Consider the following 17731-nt stretch of genomic DNA (forward strand, 5'->3'; position numbering starts at 1 on the left):
AAAAAAAAAAACTAAAAGATGTTAGGAGAGTGGATTGTTTCATTATTTGATTTCCCATTTGGCCTTTTCAATAGCTTCTTGGAAAGTAACAATGGATTATAGCAAATTTAATAAGATGGTGACAATTCATTTTTAAATTATTATTATTTTTATTGAAGTACACAACATAGTGTATTTTATTCAGGTGTACAACATAGTGATTGGGCAACTTTATATGTTGTGCTATGCTCACCACAAGTATAGCTACCTCCTGTCACCATACAACACTATTACAATACCAGTTATTATATTCTCTGTGTTGCACCCTTTGATTTATTCATTCCATAACTGGAGGCCTATATATCCCACTCCCTTTCACCCATTTTCCCATCCTCTCCACCTTCCTTATAGGTGGTATTTTAAATATGGTGTCACATAAATCCTTGATATTCACATTTTTCCCCTTCATTTTGCCTTTAAAACCAAAGAAGAAAACAATACCAGCAACAGTTTGCTTTAATCTTATAGAACAGAGGCTTCTACCTCATAGGACAATTTTAAGGACAAGTCTACTCTAGTTTTGTACTACAATTTAGCTTGTAGGAAACATGATTGTCTTATTCCATGGCTCACTGGGCATTCATTAAATTGATGACTTTATTTCTATAGGATTCATGACATGAGAAATATCAAGTATCCTTGAAGCCTTGGGAAATAACATGACGAAAGAAGCTGGGAGACACAATTTATGAAAACCCAAGGGCCTGTACTCTCCACTAATTTCTTGCAGGTTCAGTAGTTGGAGTAGGTTGGCAAACCTCCAGATAAAAACAAAGTGTTTCACATGTACTTCTTAACACAGAGAGAAGTCAGAAGAATCGATGCTAACTGGTTGTCTTTTCAAGGCCAAAAATTCATCTTTGGGTGTTATGCATATAAAATATATATTATTGGTAGGATGCCGAACAGTTGATGGCTTAGGGCATGCCACAAGAGGCCTTATCTCTTGTATGTTAGGATCTTATAGACACAATAGTTCTAAAAGGGTCATGACGTGTTGGGTTGGCTGCAAACCTGGAATATACCCTGAAAAGTAAATCTCACCTGGGGCTTTTAGGATATCAGAGCAAGTAACAATTGTCATTTCAGGAAATAACTCCTCACTGGGCTTTGAAGGATATTGAACAGACCACCATGGCTACTAGGTGACCGTGTGTACTAAGGTGACCTCTTAAATGGTCTAATCTACCTACATATAAACTCAGCTATAATCAGGTGGGTTGAGCACAAACAGGTCCTGGTGGCATAAATTAATTGCATCACCAGGTTGTTCAAGTACCCAGTTGACACACAAATGCCACACTGCTGTTCCTCTCTGCAGCCACACCTCATGGGAAATATTCTATAAACAACTGACTTCAAGTGAAAGATTTTGGACCTCGTTTATAATTTGCCAGAATCAGAAGTGACATTTTAACCTTTTTCATTAAAATGTGATTGAAAGTATCATAGAAAAATTTAGTGAAAACAAAATATTATATACATACTCTGAAAAGGATTATGTAAATGTTGCTGAATGGAATAATGACAGAAAGTATGGACTGTGCCTTAAAAGTATAATTTATTGAAAAGAAAAAGAAAAATCTCAGTCACTGCACACAATTACATGAAATGATGGCACTTACAGAAGAAGCAATTCAAAGACTTTTTAAACAAAATTTCCATCACAGAAACTTAGTAAAGACTTCAATACCCTCTGATTCAGTGGCCTTCACACCGGCATGATGTAACTGAAATTTAGACAATAAACTGTTAGGAAAACTTAGCTTAATGAAAATGATGATATTCTATCTAATGCACAGTAGAGAACTCAAGAAGAAAAGACTGCCTTCAATTTGGGATTATCCTATTCTAAAATAACAGTCGAATCCTTTGGCTAGGATGGTTCTACACAATAGAGGCGCAATTTAGAGAATGGAATTTTCAGTCACATCTGTAAAGAGAAAAGGAAATATGTGGTTAGCCATACTACATATTTTGAGTTGAAGACACACTTTTATGGTATGCACATTTTAATTTCCATTTTTTCCATTTTAATATAAAGCTTACAATGTTATTTGTGCTTTCCTGCGGCTGACATATATATCCATTGTTCCTGATTTTTAAGTTTTGAAAATAATTTATTACTAGATAGTATTTTCTTTTGAAGTAATATAAAAGATATGGTAAGGCAACTGGAAGAAAAAGTTTTCATGTGGGTCAGAGTTTTATCATTTTCTTTAGTTTGATCTTTTGGAAAGAAAGTTGACACCATTGTGAAGGGAAGTGCACACACACACATACACACACACATTTAAAAGCTCCAATCAAGTGGGAGAAGGTAATTAAAACAAATCTGTTGACTTTTCAGTCTGTTTGCCTATTGACAAGCAATCATTTGGTTTCACTAGGTGACTTGCTAAGGATTTCTTCTGTAGTGAGCACAAGGAACAGGATACAACTGTTGGGTTCACCTGAGTCTCAGTGTCACATCTTCATAGAACGTTAGTAACATACAAACTCCTATACTTGTATAGGATTTCCAATATTATAAATTATATTAGTTAAAGTTAGGTAACTTTTTAAGTTGCTGTTTAAATGCAGTATGAGCAGGAAACAAAACTTTGTACATTACTAAGCCAATTTAATTCTTTACGTGCTAACGTGTTCTGAAGGAACTAGACTGCAGCAGAAAAAAAAAAAAAACTTACAACCTACAATCATATCTTCTTACCTTGTCTTCAAATGAAAATAGGATTAATGGTTAGACAGGTAATTTGCAAACTTACCAAGTACCATAATTGTGGAGTTTCTGAGAATTTTTAATTTTTCTGGAAGAATAAAAATTGTTAAAATTATGTGATCAAGGTAGTCAGCAATGAAATTTTCTTAGCCCCGCCCCCAAAATGACCACTACTTATTTGCTGTGTCTATTTTCCCAGCACTATACTTTGCAAAGATGATTATATTTAATCACATTCAGAGTTATTAAAATAAGCATTGTTATACTTATTTCAAGTAATCAAAAGTCAGAATTTGAATTTAGAACTACTGAATACCAAAATCTGTGCTGTATTGTTATGTGTATCATGGGTATAACCCAAAGGAAGGCATTTGAAGATTAGTAAAAGTGCAAAAAGAAAAAAAAAAAAACTGAGTTCTGTATCAGAACTCTTTATAGTTTTAATTTGGAGAAAAGTTTTTTTCTACCCTTATCAAGAATGAATTTCACTTATAGAATAGATAACGCTGCTCCAAATGCTCCTGACTTTTGGACTGTTAGCCATAGATACCAGAAAGTATTGTCAATTTTCCATTTCAGAAAATTCTCACATGAGTCACTAAACACTGATTTGCCATGAATATTCTAAATCTGTTTCTATGGTAGGTTCTGTAAGTGAATTTCTTTTATTTCCTTTGGTAGAACATCAATATTTAGGTAAATGAACTTACCTACCACTCTGGCACAACACCAACGTTTTCAGTGTTCTCAGGGGCCGTAAGTTTAGTGACGTCATAGAATGGTGTGTAAGCAATATACTGCATGACTTGTGGAGGGTAATACCACACAGCATAGGGATAAGCATCAAGTTGGTAGAATTGTTGGAAAGGCTAGAAGGAAAGACCATTGAGAAGCAACAATGTATGAACAATTGCTGTTTTGAATCTCTGAAAATGAATCATTCCAATCATTTCAGACATGGCTGTTAGCAACACAAGAGATAATTACTCGGTGAGATCTTTGAAAGAAAAAGAGAATATGAATTACAGATTCTGAATAAAACTTCAAAGGTGGAACAAGCAACCTATTTGAAATACTTTTCATGTAAGAGAGCTGGGAACTGACACTAATTTTGTCCATTGTATTTCCTAGAGGCAATTTTTTCTAAGACATATGGAACATCCTCAACGATCTTTATTAAGAATCGCTAAATGGCAAGTAGTGACTGGGGGGCTTCGTGACTGATATGGAACTGACCTTATTGTTCACAAGAATCAGAATTGTTATGGCAGCACATAGTTCATAGTATCTGGTTATTGCCTTAAAAATGAAATCAGAATCCCTAGGAAAACTGTGGACCAATGGAATTTAGGGCAGGGGAAAGGTTGGTATTTGCTATGTATTACTAACAACTTCATTTCATAGATGAGAAAACAGGATCAGAGAGTATTTTTACAGAGACATTCAGTATCTCTCCAGATGGTTTATTCAAAAGAAAAGTGTGTCAACTAGTTTGAGAGTTTGAGATTCCTAAATATGAATTGAATTTTAGAATCGGACTATGGGCATAAAGATATAAAATTAAGAAATGTGTTAAAAGAGAAATTAATGTAACCATGGAGATTAACACTTCATAGTGCTTATGATTATAAATACAATGCCCACATCAGCTGAGACAAAAAGCAGAAAGCAGCTCCTTTTCCAAAGACTAGTGACAAGTATTGCTAATCTCCCCTGTCAATTAATATAAATTGTCCCAGAAGTTGGGAGTGAGAAATAACTTCTGAAGAAGAAAACAACCCCTTCAAAGTGTGAGGCTATTTAAAAGCACACATATTTAAACTTCACAGTATATCATTACTCTGTAATTTATTAATCAAAATATTACCAATTGGATGTGGTTGTTTTCAGTCACTCTGCGCAGTTGTTGCTGTATAAAAGGAAATATAGTACATTCTAAATTACTTAGACATCTTCTGGTACAACACATTCATTTTTCAATGTACCAAGAATATATCATCATCCATGAAATTTAGGATAAACTGCATTATATGCCAGAATTATGAAAAAGTATAAACACACTTTTTAATTTGTAACTTTAGAAAAATAATATTCAAATGGTGCATGGGTGGCTCAGTCAGTTAAGCATCCAACTCGATTTTGGCTCAAGTCATGATCTCACAGTCATGAGATTGAGCCCTGTGTAGGGCTCAGCACAGAGCTCAAAGCCTGCTTGAGATTCTCTCTTCCCTCTCTCTTTGCCCTTTCCCAGCTTGCACATGCAAACAAGCAAGTGTATTGTCTCTCTCAAAATAAATAAACTTTAAAAAAAATTAAAATATTCTAGATTTAATAAATAATCTTACCTGGTCACGGAGAGCTTCCTAGGAAAGAGAAAATATTTTGTTTTAGTATATTGACTTTATTAATTTATGAATAACAAACATTTATTAGGTACTTTCACTCATTCAGGGATAACTATGCTAGCCACTGAGGACACAATGAACATTATGAAATACAATGAACATTATGAGCAAGACCAATATAGTAATAATATTTGTGGAGGTAACAGCTTAGTCATATACCTAAAATAATAAAACATATTATTCCTGTAATTTCTCAGATCAGTAATGGTGAATTCCGGGGGGGGGGGGTGGTTAGTGATATATTTAAATTTATTTGGACTTTATTTTAAACATAAGCAACTTAGACACCAAATAAGAGTAACAATTGGGCCCAAATTAAATTCATTATTGACTATCCTCTTCCTACACCGATAACAGAAGAAAACGAAAAATATAATTTTACTAAATTACGACAGGGCCTTTTCCCTAAAGTCTTAATTAAGTTGATTTGTTGCGACTAAAAGTAAAGGTTTTTGGTTTTTTTTTCCTCCCAAGCGAATGACTTTATAAAAATCAAAAGGATCAAAACTAAATAGTGTTAAGAAGGTTGTGCTGATGGGTATATTTTTGATCTATTGATATGCTTTAGCATAAAAGCAATTTATGGCATTATAGTTTGAATGTACATCTTGATAAGAGACCTTCATAATGTTGTTAGAAGTCTCATGAGCAAAGCAAATTTTATAGAGTCTGAAGGGTCAGGGCAGGAATTGGACTTGCTACAAGCCAGATTTAGGGCTCGCTGAGTAGGAGATTGATAATCCAATATTCAAAATAACACCAGGAAGAATGTTTCCATTTCACACGTAAGGAAACAGGTCCAGGGACAGTAAGTTCAACTTGACAATTCTTAGAGAGATTTGACAAAAACAATTTGAAGGTTTAGGACTCCTGATTCCTCCTACAGAGTTTATACTGTTTCCTTAAATGGAAAGTTTATTTGGCATATCTGTGCTTTCATGAGCAGGAATAGGAATGTCTCTGGAATCTCCATACAGCACTGAATTTGGGAAAATAAATACATGATAAAGTCCTAAATATAATGTATCATCAGAGACTATAAGAGGATTTGATGTAGAATTTACTCAAGGTAAATTTCTCCTTGGTTAGTAATTATGGATAAAATAGACAGCATTAGTATAGGCATAAATAGAAAGAAATGGCTTTGACAGTAAATATACAGGCAGTCATATGAATAATTTTTCAATTATTGTTAACTACCAAGGCTAGAATAGTTTCCTGAGAAAAAAATGAATACATCTTTAGAAGTGCACCCAACATAAAATTTAATGTATTTTAATTCTGCAGAATACAATTTTGTATTATAATAAATAAACTATTACCAGTTGCAGTTGGTTGTATTTGCTCAGTCTATGAAGCTGTTCCTATTCAAAAGAAAAAATATTCTCAGTTGCTTGGATACCATTCAGTCCAACCCCATCATTCTTAAGTAATGAAGCTAGAATCCTAAAATGCTTTTTCTAGAAGTAAAGAATGAGGAACTATTAATCTTACTTTAGTGTTATTTCTACAACAGATAATTTGGACTAATTGAATTATTTCTTTTTAAAATATTAGAAAACTGTTTTCTTATTTTTATTTTTTTAATTTTTAATTTAATTAATTAATTAATTAATTATTATTTTTGAGATCCCACGACCTGGGATCGTGACCTGAGCTGATATCAAAAGTCAGGTACTTAACTGACTGAGACACCCAAGTGCCTCTTAAGTTATTTTTAAGTTAAAATAAATTAAAATACAATCAGATATGAGTATTCAGGCAATTTTACTTATATAATATCTTGTGTCAGAATACTAAGAAAATTAAAAACGATTTCTGCTTTCTGACCAAAGCTTTTAAACTTGGTCAAATGAAATCAAAATATTAGATGAAGTGGGGGGAAAAAATGATGATGCTTCTGACATTAGCCACATTTAGTGATCATTTACTTTGAACTATGGATTATATTAGCTGCTTTTATATCATTTAATATTTATTATCATTGTCATTTTAGAAATTAGATTATAGACTTATAGCAGATAAATAAACTAACATCACATGCTGGTAAAAGGCAAAGCTTAGAGGCAAACTCAAGTCTGGCCAAATCTATGGACTGTCATTTAAATACTAGGCTATTCAGATCCAAAGCAGACTATACAGTACAAATATTCAACTTAAAGCATGTATTAAAAACCTGGAATTAAAAAACTCATTAATTTTATTTTCAGGAAGCAGTCATTATCTAGAATCCATCAGACTACTTACTATGGATTACATTTTAGCAGATAATGAGAAAGAGAACAATTTATCAATATAACATTCTTACTCATTTCTTGGTACATTTGCCTTTGATAAGCTCATAATGAAATTTTACCAGATAGCGTTGAGAGAGTATATCTTCCTTTGAAATGTGCTTCTGCTAAAAAACAAAAACAATAACAAACATATATATGTGTGTGTGTGTGTGTGTGTGTATACATACACATATATGTATATGCATATTGTAGCATATCTTGGGTAATATTACTATATTTTAAATTTGACGAATAACTCTTACCTGAGTGTTATTGGGAACAACTTCCTTCAAAAAAATAGAAACAAGCACACTTTTAATTTTATGACATTAATTTACATTTAAGGTAAGAATGCTAATTAACCAAACACTATTACTAAATAACTGTGGTTAACTGATTTTAACAACAAATTTTTGCATAACTGAGACAAGGTGAATAATTTGAGGTATATACTGTATTCAAGATTCCCTTTCTTCTCACTGCTTTCAGCAGGGAGATTATTCAGAATGTTGAAGGTGGATATAAAATATTCACCTTTCGTGAATTCACAGAAACTTGGGTTGGTCTTATTTTGTAGTTTGGATGAAGGTCTCCCAAAGTTAAAAGAAAGACCTCATCACCTTCTATGCCTGCTATTTTTTCTTTCTTTAGGTTAACAAGGGGCAAAGAATGTGTAATTAATTAACCCCGAATGGGTTGATTTCTACACAGAATATGACATGTTAACATAATTGATTTAGAAACATAGCCACCATTGTAATTTTTAATGACAAGATTGAGTTCTACTAATATGGGTAGATTTCAATAAATATGAAATCTGGGAAGGGCAAAATAACCAGGGAAAAAATGTTTGGGCACCACAGATAGCCAGATACCATTGTTTGCCAACAACAATCTTGTCATTTTGTCTCTGACAAAGAGTTGTTTTCTTACATCTGTTGGGGTGATATTCACATCTTAATATTGGAATAGAGTTACATATATGGCACCTTGTACAATGAGACCTTATGAAATATGTAACCTTCATGGTTCAACAAGCTTTCATAAATGTTTTCTAACTAATTGGGATATTGAATTAACATCAAAATCACTTACCTCGCTTGATGAACTGCTGCTAGTTTCCCTTTGCTAAGAGAAAGGAAACCAGTGTCATTGACCCTGGTATTTTTAGAGTTGTAAGGAAACTAGGTCTACACTTTCCTCTTGGGTTGCTAACTCCCGGTTTCAGATTTGAAATGAGTGATGTGAAAAGCTTCAGGGCCAATATAATGTATTTTCTGAAGTGTCAATTTTATTTAAAATATATGGAGAGAAGAGGATAATAACTTACCCAATAACTTAAAAAAACATTTTTTAGTAAAACAAACACAGGTATATGATTGAGTAGAATGCAAAATGTATATGGATATTTTTTGTGTGTGATAAATATGAAATTTGAATAAAAAGCCCCATTGAGCTGACCTACCCAGAGTTAAGCATTTATTCTCGTGCACCTTTGGGGCTATTTTGAAGTGAATAAACTGGAAACACTAAAATACAACGACCAATTGGGGCGCATGGGTGGCTCAGTCGGTTGGCTGTCTGACTTCGGCTCAGGTCATGATCTCACAGCTTGTGAGTTCATGCCCCATGATGGGCTCTGTGTTGACAGCTCGGAGCCTGAAGCCTGCTTCAATTCTGTGTCTCCCTCTCTCTCTCTGCCCCTACCCTGCTTGTGCTCTCTGTCTCTCATATATGAACAAATGTTAAAAAAAAATTTTTAAATAAAAAAAAATGCAACAACCAATTTCAGCATGGACCTAAAATTATATTAGCTTTTAAAACATCTACCCCTTGAAATATGTAGTTTCCTTTTAAGGCATGTATGTTTATATTTATATATGGATATAACTTTTGTATTGAAGTGCAAATTTTAAAAGACTGATTCTAATATTCAAAAGACTATTCATCTCTTCAGAGAGTTGATTAACTATATATTAGGGACTTACATGTTTTTCCCACATTTTTAGATTGGGTAGCAGAGCCAATCCCCAGTGATCCCCGGTGATTGCTGCAATTAATTCTTTCTACCCAAGGACTGCCCTCAACATTGAGAAAGCTCATACCCCAAGATGGCAGAGGTAAGACTTTTGTTGGAGCCTCATGTTCCATTTGTTAATAGTCATGCACATTTTGCTTTTTACTCTTTATTTTAATAAATAAGCAATGTTTTCACTGATCATCATACAAAGGACATATTCCCTCTTCCAATTTTAACTTTATATGGCACGACATTGTACATTCTTGGACTTGAGAAGTTTAACCTTGCTCACTTTGCGAAGATAGTTTTGCATGAAACAAAGCATACAGTGTGTACTACGTGTGATATAAAAGTGTAGAATGTCTTACCTCAGGGCCTTCCATAACATGTCCCTTAGGAAAAGAAAAAAGAATTAATTTTATGTTTCAAATGTAAAATAACAATTGCTGGATAAAAATAGACAGCAAAGAAAATAGAAAATTGAGGCAATAGACAAGTTATAAGGAAAATAAAAAGGCCTGCCTACCCTGGCCTGAGCTAACCAAAGGATTTACCTCCTTAATCTGAATTTCAGAGTTTAATAAAAATTATTTTGGATTCTTATATGTTGTGATAAACCAATGTAAATAATTCTACATTTTACTTTAACCAGTATACGTTCTTTTTTCTTTAAGTTGGCTTTTTCAAGGTAAAGAGCAGCACCGGATTAAAGATCATGTGGTAAATAAAAGTGCACAAACCATTGGCTCAATGACACATACATACTTAAGCAAAATGGATTTTCTCCCTCTATGTTCCATAGCAATATAGTGACATTATCAATAAAATTTAAGCTGAAAATATGAGTGCTGATGTAATTATCCAGCTAATTCTGGCCAATGTGTGATATATCTTTTTTTTTCTTGAATTAGAAATATCTGTCTTTGTTTTGACTTAGAATTATTTACTTTGTGTGGGTATGTAAAAGGAATGTTTTTACTTCTTCATTTTCCTTATATTAGGTTTAACAGCTTTAAAACAAAAGATCATGCATCAGTTGATTTATTCTGCCAAGAAAAGATAATCATTCAGGTATGAAGGATAGTTAGATATATTTATCTCATAAATTTTGAGCACCTGTGTGGTCTCTTTATACCAAATCTATTAAAAATCTAGTAGACAACTCATATTTTAAAAATCATGTTTAAATAAAGCAAATCATCAACTGTTACTATGTAAAAAATCCTTGGAGCAGATATATTGCTATATATAGTACCCTGAATGAAGCATTTCTTCAGCTTTGGTGATAAGTACAAACAATTGGCCAGTCCACAATCACATCCATGCAAGCACACATTCCTTCCTTCCTTCCTTCATTCATACATTCATTCATACTAATGTTTCTTCTCCCCATAGGTGTAAAGTAACATCAATAAAATCAGTATTCTTTAGAATTCTCAGCAGAAGTCACATTTTGAATGTCTGAAAAGTTCTAAGAAACTATAAATGCCATAGAAAAACTTCTTTTTTCTAAACTTAAATAATTTTCCCACTGCAAGAATACATTTTTTTTTTTTTGGCCACACTATTTAAAGAAAAATTTTGGTACCTTGGGTTCATCATTCTGTGTTTCTCTCGGAAGTTCTCTTTGCTGAAATCAATAAAGGGTAGCATGTAAAATATATTTTTGAAAGGACAAACTTTTAAAATAATTTAAATACCATTGGTGTTCCTTACCCTGCTCAGTTCACTGAGGTGTTCCTTAGGGATAGAAAAGAAAAGAGAAACAACATTAGTGAATAGGGATGTAAGTGAGTGAACATCTGTAAGAAAGTGTACCTTGCATTGTGCTGCTGCAAATTAAAAAATAAATATGTTTCTCATGAATGCACTAATATTTCTTGATATATCATTTTTAACATCAGTTTCTTTTTGCTAAGCTTTCTTTGCTTAAGCTGTAGGGCAATAGGCACTTAAAATAATAAAAAATGAGTCACCTCTTGATTTCAGCTCAGGTCATGATCTCGCATTTGGTGAGATCAAGCCCTGCCTCGGGCTCTGTGCTGACAGTGTGGGGTCTGCTTGGGATTTTCTCTCTCCCTCTCTCTCTCCCCCTTGCCCCTACTTGCACTCATGGGTGCGCTTTCCCTCTCTCTCTCTCTCTCTCCTCTCAAAATAAATAAATAAAAATTTAAAAAAAAGTAAAAAGTTGTCCCACTATATTTTATTGTTATCTTTTATTTTATTTCAGTCATAGTTCTGAATTCTCTTGATCTCACCTGTCTGGTTCAATAAACCTAGTGTCTATTTCCATAAGAGGCAATAAAGAAGTGGACAGCACAACACTTGCATCCGTTTGTTAACTTTATGGTGTATCTTGTGGAGATCTCCTTACCTGTCTTAATTCTCTTGGTGTAAGCTACAAAAGAAAAGAAGGAAGGAAGGGAGGGAGGGAAAGAGGGATGGAGGAAGAGAGAAAGAAGAAAAGTCATGTTAAAAACCATTCAGGCAAAGTTGGGTTGCCTATCAACTTTTTAAATAGTGGTCATGAAGTCATATTTCTATTTGTGTTTTATTTGACAATTAAGTCACTAAATTGTAGAAAATACAATACATGAAGAAGTATTGTTTAGAGGCAGAATGTTCCATCCATAATACGTATGGAAATTGTATATTCTACCTAGGTTATGCAAAGGAAAGCATAAGTGTTTTACAAAGAGGTAAATGCATAGGCACAAATTAAAATTTAATGTAGCTTTTTAATATTTGAACATCTGGCTTTAATATTCTTTGTGGGTGCCTGGGTGACTGAATGAAGGAAATATTTGGTCAAGCTAAGTGAAAAAAAAATTATAAACTAAAATTAAAATACATTTCCCAGAAAAATGTGTTTGTCTTTTAAGAAAAATAAATGGATAACACTTACGAGAGCAAACCTGAGAGCCTGTCTTTCTTTGAGAAGCTCCTATAGAATTAAAGTGTGAATGATTAAAAAAAAAATGAAAAACATACCAAAAAAAGGAACATGTTTGTCCATTTGAACACAAGTTCTCAATTTTAATTAGGTAAGCCAGCAAATTTTTAGGTAGAAGAAAAGATAATTAGTTTTAATTTTATAATCTAGTTTTTAAAACTAAAGGAGACACCCTATTTGGTTGTTTCTTTTTACTAGGCTTAGAGACTTAGTAAGTCTGTGCTTAACAAAATGTCAAAGGAAGAATTGAATAAGGATTTAGTCAAAACAGAGATTTGAGAGAGTAATCCAAGTAGCTGAGTACTCGGATACATTTGAAGGCAAATGAAAAGTGGAGCAGGAAGACATTCATCATTCATCATAGCTAACAGAAAAAGTTGGGAGCCAGGGGTAGAGAAAGAGCCTTACCTCTCTGCTGTCTGGTTCATTCTGCAAAGAATAAAAAAATAAATTAAAAGGTATTATTAGTTCAATTAGTGGGCAGAGTGGAGGTGTAATGACTCTTGCAAAAACGTGAGGTACAGGTATCTAATTGAAGATCCAGTGTGTAAATGAGACCAAATTATAAATCACATGTTGGAGTTCAAGTAGAAGAGAAAGAAGCAGGAATACATTAAAATAGATCATGTTAACATATTCTGTTTAATTATTTCTCTTGAATATTAAGATTTTTATTAACCATAAATATTTATGTAAGTTCATGTGCCCACCTCTCTAAGAAAGTTTGTGAAAGCAAATAAAAATTTCTCAGCACTTGAACTGAGTTTATTATATCACAGTGAATGTGAAACTGTTTTATAGAGAAGAGAACAGGTGTAGAGTCTGTGTGTTATCAAGACATCATCACTTACATTATATAATTAGAGGGAGTTCTTGGAATACAGAATAGAATACTCACTCGAACGAGTTCTAGCTGTCTATGAGGATGTTTCTGTGAAAAACAATAGTGAATTGTAAACAAAACAAAAGAAAAAGTAATCAAAATACAATAATAATAATTTCACAATAAATATGTACTATGAATTTAAACATTACTACTTAAGCAAGGCTTTTATTTTAATAGCTAAATTTATCTGAAACCACATTTTCCTGGTAGCAAAATGGGGGAAAAAAGTAACTATAACTATTTAATTAACAAATATCAAAACAAAATAGGTTATTATGTTCTCTCTTTGGAATACAACAGAAAATTGGGAAAAGTATGTAAAAAGACTAAAAAAAAATCTTAGTTTAAATTAATCCAGAATGATAAATAAGTTATTTAGTTTTCTAAACTACTATTACATGATCGTTCTAAAGGTGATTTTAAAGCATTACAAATTTGTGGAGCAAAATGTATGCTTTCCTAATTAAATGTTGTTTGTCTGGATTTTATTTTTATCATCAATTTAATTATACAAAAGATTTTCTCAATCTGAACCTTGACTCTGGAGACAAGGCTAAGTTTGATTAAATGATAGCATAAACATTTCTGATGTTTTCTTGGGAATAGAGATGTAGAATCTGTTTTCTGAGGAACTTGCATTCATTTCATTTGTAAGGACAAGATAAGAACTACTCCCACGACACATTCCTGGGGACTTGGATCTTTTTTTGTAACTCAAAGTCAGAGATTTCTTTCTGTTGGTGCTTAGAGTGTAGCATAAACAAAATTCTCTTGGTTAAAAAGTTGAGTTACTGGTGATTACTCATTATCCTTATAAGGATTTAGAGAATAAGAGTCTCATCAATAGAATAATGTGCCAGCACTTCAGAAACTTTTGCTTCCATATTTATTTGATGGTTGTGATGTCCAAATATCTCAAATCATTACTTGATGAGTTTCTCTCCAGGTCATCCTTGTTTATTCCTCCCTCCTTCATTAGAAAGAAAACCGAATAACATTTTGCTTCACGTAACTAACAGAATAGCATTTCTTTTTATTTTTGAGAAGAAAAATAATTTACATTATCTAGTTTCATGGTCTACAGTGACCACAGTAACTTGATTTCTGAATCAGAAGAATCAGCCTGTTTTCTATACCTTGAGCAAAAATTTGTTGCCACAGCTATCTCAGATGAAGGTTGACTTCATTTCCAAAAGTAAAATACACTGGAATATGTGACTTTATGTTATATTTGGTAAGGAAATACAGCACCTATTATATGTCTACAAATAAGCTAATTCTATAATGGACCAAGGGAAAGAGCCTAATTACATTATTTGATGCTATTTATTATGTTGTACAATAACCAATTTTTTTGTTTTTGTTTTTACTTTTTAATATTTTTTTATTGAGTAGTGCTTATATTTCAAGTCAAACATTGGATTTGGACTTAAGACTTGTGAAATATTACCATAGTTTTAATATCAAGACTTTACTAATTAGAGATCATCCCATGCTTTAAGATTATTATTCTCCATATTTCATGTTTGATAAGATATAAAATCCTTTCTGACAAGAATCTTCAACTTTCTAAATTCTCTACTGTACTCACAGGTCTGGCAAGAGCAATAGCCACAAGGCAGGTAAGGATGAGGAGCTTCATGGTGGTCAAGGCCTAGGTAAGAGAACAAAATAAAAACGAGTTAGGTCTTATAATAAAATTTATTTCATGAAAAAGAAATCCTTGATTTCCAAAAAAAGAAAATTTATGATAAAATAGGTCCATTTGAGGAGTGGTATTTTAATTAACATTATCTTTAATTTTTCTATTTAACATAAATTTAGTTTATGATTCTAGTTATCTTGCTCAGTGCTTATTTTAAGAAATATCAATTTCTGACCAATATTTTCATCTACTAGCATTCTAAAAGAAAAAATTTGATTTTGGGGAATGGTATATGGTTTTGTCTGAGGAATAAAGGATTATCAATATTTACATACAATTTTTAAAAAACCCAAACTTTTCCTCTTAGATCATCAGATTTGCTAAATGAGTAATAAACTAATTTAATTTTATCTGAATTTTTTTGAAAATCTCTCCTTTAAGTCTATTTTAGAGCATTCTGTTCTTTTGGAATCTTTGTGAAAAATGATATAAGTGCATTTGTAGAAATTATTAATCTCCATCAGTTATTAAAAAAAATCTAGCTATCACTTCATGTTTGACTACACTGATCTATCCATGACATGACTGTACGAAGATGATTGGACAGATTCATAAGATTCAGATGTCTTGTTATGTTTGATTTCCAGAGTTCTATCAAACTGCAAGAATCTGTAACTACTGACATTTATATGGTTTCTGGGGAAATTATTTTTAAAAATCATGTTATACATGTTATGCCTTAGTCAACAAACTAATACTGACATTTTTATATATACTGCTTCAGTTGAATCTAAAAACAAACTGTTGAATCTAAACACATTAGAAGAGAAGGCATATTTATAAGCCCAAAATGATTTTACTATCTTTGCCCATTTGTATCCTTCCAAATAGCCAAATTTAAACATCTTTACAAAAGTAGTCATTTATGTGTGTAACATTGATGTACTCTTTATATAATTAGTTTTATTAGTCACATGACATGAAATAAAAACATTTCTGCCAGAAATGTTACAGTAATTAAAAAGATCAGAAATTATTTTGCATAGCAACTTTCCATGGAACTGGACAAAATAATTCAAACTGCGTCATCAAAAGTGTCTTGAAATTATGTACCTACTTTTTCAATATATAAGATTTTAGTTACCAAGTCTTAAAAAAATGATTTGATCTTTATAAAGCTATAGTAAGTTTTCACCAAAATCTCTGAGATCAATGGTGTCAAAATTTGCAAATACATTCTAAACTACCATTAAATCATAAGAAGGTATCAATATTTGCAAACACATAGAAAAATTACAAATGCATCTTAATGAAAATGAAGGAAAGAAAGATTAGACAGTGTGAAATCATAGTAAGTTTGTGATATGTAAACACAATACCTTGAACTCAAGCCTGGGAAGAAGAAGCAACCTGGGTTGATGATCAAGATGATGGCAGATGTCTTTGCTCCACAGCTATTTAAACCAAGTGATTAGTAAAATGCTAATTTTGTGGTTTCAGTTCAACCAATAGGTTATTTAAATTCTAAGAATTCTCTCAAATAGGAAATTCATTTTCAGTTCAATTTCTCTCCCAAGAAATTCTGTGGAGAGCTTCCAACAAAGGAGTGATTCATGCTCTGATAACAGATTATAGAGGAAATGGAATATCATTACTCAAAATTAAAATACAAACATATCCAACTTTATGGTTATTATAGGAACATGATTGTCTGTTAAGTGAATAATTGGAAAGACTAATATATAAGTAAAATTCTCTTTTTATCTTTTGAAAAATCCAATGCCTATAAAGAAAATTCTCGGGATGAATTAGAGTCTTCAAAATTTTTCAACTTTTGTTACCATGCTAGGTCATGGCAAGAATTCATGATTTACTTCACCTTTTAAAACTCAATTTGTCATACATGTTATTTTAATTATTCACTTTGTGGGGTACTTACATTGTATATGCTCTGATTTTTTTTTCCAAAAAGGAAATGTAATTATCCTATAAATTTTGGTGGCATGTTAACTTCATCACATCATTTTTTATTTGCTTTGCTTTGGAAGTTCTAGTTGTGATATCATACATTAATTTAGTTACTAGATTGTTTAACTAAAAGTAATAATTATTGAAGAATTAAATTTTTAAATGTTGCAAAAAATAAATCATACCTCTGATTTTCCATCTTTTAAAGTAAATAAAACTAAAAAAAAAAAAAAGTCCCTGTCTCCAATCCCCAATTTTACTCCTAGAATGAACTTGCATCACACATTTTAGAAAAAAATATTATATGTTGAAGAAAATTTCCATACATAGAGAAGGTTTTTTAAAAATACTGTTAATTATAACTGCATTTTTATAAGGAAAAAAACATACCATATATTAAAAAATTTTTTAAATACACTAATGATATTTACATCTTATTCACAATCATGTGACAGGAACATTATTCTGTATTAAAAAGAAATTCCAGAGTGGGTCAGGCTTTCTACAATGGGAATCAGAGATTGGTTTTCCATATTGAACCTCTCTACATAGTATCTTCCTTGCTGACTACATCATATCAATTTTAACAGCTTACTAGTGTTTTCTATTCACAGGCATACCTTGGAGATATTATAGGTTGGATTCCAAACCACCCCAATTAACTGAGTATTGTAAAAAAGTGAATCAAATGAATTTTTGATTTTACAGTATATATAGAAGTTGTGGTCTTTTAAGTGTGTAATAGCATTATGTCTAAAAACCAATGTACATACCTTAATTAAAAAAAAAATACTTAATTGCTAAAAAATACTAACCA

General features: G+C 32.0%; 1 protein-coding gene across 1 annotated transcript; it reads right to left on the reverse strand.

Annotated features, from left to right (window-relative positions):
• Positions 1–1581: 1581 nt before the first annotated feature.
• Positions 1582–16417, reverse strand: CSN1S1 (casein alpha s1). The gene is made up of 18 exons (XM_015074457.3): positions 16326–16417; positions 14893–14955; positions 13314–13346; positions 12824–12844; positions 12368–12406; positions 11837–11860; positions 11179–11202; positions 11051–11092; positions 9831–9854; positions 8538–8570; positions 7706–7729; positions 7523–7567; positions 6489–6530; positions 5107–5124; positions 4629–4670; positions 3472–3630; positions 2808–2849; positions 1582–1972 (listed from the first exon to the last, which is right to left on the reverse strand). The coding sequence occupies exons 2-16, from the start codon at positions 14941–14943 to the stop codon at positions 3472–3474; spliced, it is 621 nt and encodes a 206-aa protein (XP_014929943.2). The 5' UTR covers positions 14944–14955; positions 16326–16417; the 3' UTR covers positions 1582–1972; positions 2808–2849.
• Positions 16418–17731: the final 1314 nt, after the last annotated feature.

This window comes from Acinonyx jubatus, chromosome B1 (assembly GCF_027475565.1).
Source record: "Acinonyx jubatus isolate Ajub_Pintada_27869175 chromosome B1, VMU_Ajub_asm_v1.0, whole genome shotgun sequence".
In the NCBI taxonomy this organism is placed as follows: domain Eukaryota; kingdom Metazoa; phylum Chordata; class Mammalia; order Carnivora; family Felidae; genus Acinonyx; species Acinonyx jubatus.